Raw genomic sequence first — 6,443 nt, 5'->3', positions numbered from 1 at the left:
ATAGTAGATAAGCTGTCCAATATTTATTTAGCACCAACTGGGGCATCCTATTAGGCGGGTCAGGTGTAACAGGCACACCCATTACAAAAATAGGGCCTGGCGCTGGGGCCGGGGAAGCTTGCTGTCGCTGCTTTACACCCGGCGCGGCGCCGCGCCCCTGAACATCGCTGGCGTTTGCTCGACCCGCTAAGACGAGAGCTCGGTCCAGAGAAGGGCCCGAGGCCCAGCTCGAACTTTCAAACGTGCTGGTTCCTGGGTCTGTTACTACCCCTGCGCCCGACCGCCTGCCCTGGGGGGGCCGCGTGACAGCCCCCACCCCCACGCCACAGCACAGTCTAGGCGACATCCCCCCAAGTCCGAGCGGACCTGGGCAGCCGCCAGCGACCGTTCCGGGCCACGCCACACTGCTGTCCTCACGGCTCTAACCTGTCAAACCCTCTTATTTTTGTGACTTTTCTTTGACAGAGCCACTGGGAACAGCACCGGGCGCTCAGCTGCAGCCCGCTGGATCCCCGCTCAGCCTCGCACTGTGCCGAGGCCTCGAGGGAAGGCTGAACTTGATGAGCGTTCTGAGCTCATACCTGGTCTTGTCAGCCAGGGCTGTCCTCTGTCTATACTCAGATGTCTCATTTAATCTTGCCCTTCCAATGAAAAGTATGTTAGAGCAGCAGATGTGCTGATGTTGGTGAGAAGCAGCCTGGAACACCGGCCCCACCAGACGGCCCTGCACCTCACCTGCCGCATGGAAGCTCCACCGAGACTCGCGTCTCCACACTGCAGAACAGCAGCAAGAAGACACGAGCCGCTAACCCTGAAGTCCAGGTTTGTGTCTGAGCAGCAAGGTGACCTGTGCGAGGCGCAGACAGGTCTGCCAGGCAGGCAGGCGGTGTGCGGGCCCAGGCGCCCCGGCGGTGGGAAGCTCCTGGGCAGTTTTCAAGCCCGTCTCCCAGCAGGAGCACGGCGGTCAGCCCATGCTCGGACCCGTCAGACTGCTGCTGCAGGTGCAGTGGGAGCCGGAGGATGGCCTGCACGTCACGACTGGCCACATTCTCACGCTGGAGACCGTCATGCACTTACGTAACATTCACAGAGAGAGACACATGCCAGGACTGGGGATTCTAGAACACTGAAACTTTTCCGGAAACGGAACCGACTCAGCACAAGCGCCCCCACTGTGAGACGTCAGACTCCACCTGCAGCCCGCATCTGCCAGCCGGACGCGGAAGCCGCACAGGGGCCTCGGGCCCTCCGAAAGGCCAGTGTGTGACATGGCCCGGCCAGAGGGGCAGGAGGCCAGATGTCACCTGACAAGGCACCTGCCTGTGCCTCAGGCTCTCCAGGTGCAGAAGGGGGTCGTCTCCTCCCTGTCCTGTTATACACCTGCCTGCACTGTGAGCCTTGACCTCCGTGAAAGAACACGTTTTTTGACAAGTTTTAGGTAGTTGCACCATAAAGGATTATGATTAGCCCTAGAAGCCTCTTTCCAACCCTGTGTGGTCTTGACTAGTTGCTCTCCTCAACAGAGCATGTGTGTCCCACCCACCCGGCAGGACTCAAGCACAAAACTCATCTCTGGAGACCAGTCACTGCCGAACAGCATATGTGAGTCGTGAGCACCCACATGACCGTGGCCGTTCTGAACCCCGTGGCCATCCCCCCGTGGGGGCCTGTGTGCAGAAGGTGGGGCTCGACGTGCTGCAGACCCACCCAACCCCCTGAGCCTTCCAGCAGCGAGCCAACACTGGCGTTCTAAGGAACATTTAAGGTAATAAAAAGAGCAAAGTTTCAAACATATCACATATATGCTGCCCCAGATAATCAGAAAAATACTTTATTCAACTGTATTACTTTATTCCATCAAGAAGAACGGACTGCTTCTACTGCGTAACGTCCTGCTGGTGGCGAGAGAGCCCCAGGTGGACTGACACGGGCAGGACCTCGTTCACCTTCCGTGCGTGGCTGCCCCGAGGCCAGCAGACCCTGCAGAGCATGGGAGCCGTGAGCCAAGATGCACACACACGTGAGCACCACTCACCAGAGCTCGGAAGCAAGTTCTCAGGAACATTCAACATGTTTTGTGTCTACTCCTCCCATACACAAAACGTGCTCCACACACACTTTTCAAAGCAGGGCACACTTGCCTAAACGCTGCTTCTGCAGCAGTGCGGAGATGCTGATGGGCGGCCTGGGGGCCAGCGTCTGGGAGCCCCGAAGGCTGGGCGAGCCCCCTCTTCCCGCTCGGCCGGGGGCCAGAGGCGCTGCCGGCGGGGACAGCGCCTTGCAGGGGACTGGCAGCGGTGGGATCCTAGGAGTCAATTCAACAGACACACATCGACCAGGCCCTTGGGAGCAGGTTTATGCCCAGAGCCAGACCCTCCTCTGTGCTGGTGCCCCCCAGGAGGGAGAGCCCGGCTCCCCGGGGGGTGGGGATGGCCTCTGGAATCAGGGCAGAGGGCACACAGACGTGGCTCCGGGTGGGCTGGGGGAAGACGAGGAGCGCCGTGGCTGGGCTACCCCAGAGGACAAAATGTGTGCTCGCCCACCAGCATCGAAGGCCATTAGGAGCTTAGGTAAGGGGGGGCGTCCACATTTAGGGACCACCTGCCCTGGAGGGCTGCGACAGAGAGCCTGGCGTAGAGACCCCGGTGGGGGTTCCAATATGCAGCAGAGAATGGGGGCCCCCAGTGTCAAAGATGAAGAGTCAAGGGAATTGTCCATTCAGGGTTGGCACACGGCAGCCGAATCCAGCCCTACCTGCTTCTGTAGACAGAGTTTTGGCGGGACAGCTGCATCCGTTTGTCTACTTACCTCTACGACCTTGTCTGCACGATGGCAGAGCGGAGAACATTTACTACCTGCCCTTTACAGAAATGTTTGCCGACCCTAGTCTGTTCCTGTGATAAGATATCTTGTAGCCGTGAAACGGCTCTTTTGGAGTTTTTAGTAACAAGGTAACTGCCTAAGTTACATTTTAGCTTCAAAAAAGCAAAACGTGACGTGGTCTACACGATATCATCTTACTCAGAACACGGACAAATGGGTTTAAAAGGCAATCCCCTTAAGGTTCACAGCCTTATCTGTGGTGAGCAGGGCGCTCCCACACCTCCCGCTGGGACGTCTGTGGCGCCGCGAGACATCATACCGGAGAGCCTGGGACACGCTGCTGTGACCGGGCATCGGGCCGAAGCGCGAGATGCTGCCTGCAGTGGACAGGATTAAAAGGTGAACGTGTGCAGCTCCAGGAAGGCAGATGGCCCCCGGCTGTCCCCTGCCACATCCCCGACGTACTGTTCTCCACGCCCTTCCCGACGGGACAGGTGCGTCCACAGGATGGGAGCAGAACATCTCGCGTCCAGGGCTTTGTGCCCCATGCGCCGCAGGTGCTCAGGGAACATGCAGACCAGCAGAGCTGGGGTGGGGCTGCTCAGCCCCATGGAGCCTCAGTCTGACCCCATGCTCTGGGCTGCGGGCCTGGCAAGGGAGGGCACTCAGTAATGTTTGGAGACCTGCACTCTGCCCTACACTGTCTTGGCTCCCGTTAGTCTTGAGAACCACTGGGAGGAAAAGCACTTCTAGAAGCTTCCAGCTCTGATGAGCGCCTCAGTGCCAGGACTAGCCTCATCTCCACCCACACTGTGAGATATTACACTCCCGAATTTCTGCTGACATCCTCCATGCTAAGAAGCAACTTCCTTTAAAGATGTGAACAGCCCCTGGTGTGCATTAGTCATACCAGGGAGCAAATTTGAAGACTACTCTCGTTTAATACCCGAACTCTTTGTGTCCAGATTTTGGGAGAATTTTAACAGAAGAATGGCAGGGAAAGAAAGGAGGACAGCATTTAGGATCTCCATGTGTCCTTCTGTGATTGAAGAACCTGGATCAGAGAGAGGCAGTGCTTTTCACAGTGCTGCACAGCACCAAGTGGCCAATGGGGTCGTCTCTGTGCCGCTGGGCTGTGTGGACCGCAGGAGGACTCCGCTCACTGGCGGCTCCCAGGACTCCTGAGTGTGCAGGTGACCCTCAGAAGCTCTGCAGAATCACTGAGAATCAGGGAGACCAACAGTCTCACGTGTTTTATTTTCTGTATTTTGTGATGGTCTGACACCGTGGGGCCTTGCTTCTCCTGGAGAGACCACCCCTCCCAGGGCTAGCTGACTCCCAGAGAGTAATGATTTGTCTGTAAACCCGCCTCTGACAGGAAATCTGACCCCCCAGAGCCTGTGCTCTGAATCACCCCCCACCTTTCACACTCTGCCCTAACCACCTGAGGCCAGCATTGGACACGGGACAGCGCCTACCCCTACCCCGCAAACTGCTAATATGACCCCAACTAAGCAGTCCCAAACCTCGTCGATCCCACTGCCCGCCACTCTTCCTGTGAAGACCACCCACCCCCGCCCGATGGACCCAGAGATCCCACGTGGGGCCCTGTGGGGCAGCCTGCCCCCTGCTTCTAGGAGACTGTGCGGAAAACTTCATCTTGCTTGGCGGCCCCTCCTGGTCTGTGGGCCACACGACTGATTAAGTAAATCTCAGTATATTTTAACATGGGGCAGAACCACGACAGTAATGTTGGGTTACATACTCAACACAATTACGGTCGACTGAAACAGCGTCTTACTCTTTACGGTAATTTGTGGACAGAACAGTTATCAACGGAGATGAGGAAGCAGAGGCCCTCAGGTCAACCCACAGGGGCCGTGCGAGCCTGAGCCCAGCACGGTGGGCGCCCCGCACACAGCCGAGGAGGACCGCGTGACTCGGCGGGGTCTGAGGAGCAGAAAACCGTCCCAGGCCTTGTGGGAACTCAACAGCATGGCAGGACCAGGCACTCGGGTGCTGAGGTGTCCCCCTGCTTCAGCCCACCTGAAAACAGGTGGTCAGACTGATGCTCCACTACCAACAAGACGCCCACAAGTCAACACCTGTAATTCTTGTTCAAGGAAGCGGTGCTGTTGAATGCACTTTAGAAAGATCTCGGGGCGCCTGGGGGGGCTCAGTCAGTGAAGCGTCTGCCTTCGGCTCAGGTCACGATCCCAGGGTCCTGGGACCGAGCCCCGCATCGGGCTCCCTGCTCCGCGGGGAGCCTGCTTCTCCCTCTCCCACTCCCCCTGCTTGTGTTCCCTCTCTCGCTGTGTCTCTGTCAGATAAATAGATAAAATCTTAAAAAAGAAAAAAAAGAAAGAAAGAAAAAGATCTCCAAAGAGGGCAAGTCTCATTACCCAGAACATGGGAAAACTCATCCCCTGTGATGCCAGATGGACAAGGGCATTTCTGAATGGGGCAACATGGTACAAAAGCAGGCAATGGGGTGTGGCTGGTGATGGGGAGGAGCCCCGGGCCATGGGGAATGGAGGACCTGTGCCCGGGGTCAGAGAGACACCCACAGCTCCCCGACTCATTCCAATGTGCTCATCAAGAAGGGGCCCAGGCTGCCCAGGAGCTGAGACCAGCGGACCTCATGAGAGCGAGGATGAAGCCCGACACAGCCGTGCAACACCGATGCTGCGAGCCCACCAGTGACAGACAGCAGCAGCTCCGCATGCTCCCGCAGGGCCCTGGCGAGTCCGCGGGACGCTGCCGCCCAGCCCAGTTGAGTCAGGGATGGAGGTGAGTGCCAGGGAGAGGCTGTGCCATGGGACGCCGGTGGCAGACAGCACTCGCGTGTGGAGTGAGTGCCCGCAGGGTGAGGTGGGGACAGCTGAGAGCTGCTGGTGCAGAGCAGGCTCCCAGCACACCGCATCTGCACAAGAGACAAGACAGTCTTGAAAAAGAGGGTAAGGCTAGAGGGCTCCCTGCACAAAGAGAAAATCTACAGCGGCGGAAGAAAAGCAACTCATCACACGCAGAAGAATGACATGACTTACGGCTGACTCCTTACCAGAAATAAAGGAGCGCGAGGCAGGGGGAAGCCTCCACAGGGCTAGAAATGGTGGGCCAGGAACTCTATAGCCAGTGAAGTGACTCTTCAAGATGCAGACAAAATGAAGACATTCAGAGGTGGACAAAGACTGAGAATCCACTGCCAGCTGACAAGCCCTACAACAAAATGGTGCTTCAGGCTGAAATGAAGTAAGAGCCAATAGTAATTTGAATCCGTGGGAAGAAGGAGGAACCCTGGAAATGGTAAAAATGCAGCACAAGTAAAGAATGTGTGTATGTGACTTTGTTTTCTCTTATGATCTTTAAGAAATGTGACACTGTTTTAAAGAAGTAATTAGGAGGATACTGTGTTACTGGGTTTGTAATACTATGAATGCTATATGTGTTATTATGTGTTATATACAGCATATGTAGTTATACTTAATAGGACATCATGAAGCGGGGGAGGAACTGTAAGGGAGCAGTGAATTTCACCTGAGTTAAGTCAGTATTCACTTAAAGTAGATTGTGATAGGGTGCACGGTGGAATTCCTAGGCAGTCACTGAGAAAATAACAG

At 56.3% G+C, this 6,443-nt stretch overlaps 1 protein-coding gene across 1 annotated transcript in view; it reads right to left on the bottom strand.

Annotated features, from left to right (window-relative positions):
* Positions 1-2,121: 2,121 nt before the first annotated feature.
* The window catches only part of RNF212 (ring finger protein 212), a 35,690-nt gene continuing 31,368 nt past the window's right edge, over positions 2,122-6,443 (bottom strand). Inside the window, exons 11-13 of the mRNA XM_081813185.1 lie at positions 5,885-5,969; positions 3,143-3,200; positions 2,122-2,305 (exon numbers count right to left, since the gene is read on the bottom strand). Coding sequence (XP_081669311.1) covers positions 2,122-2,305; positions 3,143-3,200; positions 5,885-5,969 — 327 coding nt within the window. The remainder of the gene's footprint in view (positions 2,306-3,142; positions 3,201-5,884; positions 5,970-6,443) is intronic.

The sequence above is a fragment of the Leptonychotes weddellii genome, chromosome 2 (assembly GCF_054177405.1).
Source record: "Leptonychotes weddellii isolate Sample4059 chromosome 2, ASM5417740v2, whole genome shotgun sequence".
Lineage (NCBI taxonomy): Eukaryota > Metazoa > Chordata > Mammalia > Carnivora > Phocidae > Leptonychotes > Leptonychotes weddellii.
This window is presented reverse-complemented; position numbering and strand designations above follow the sequence as displayed.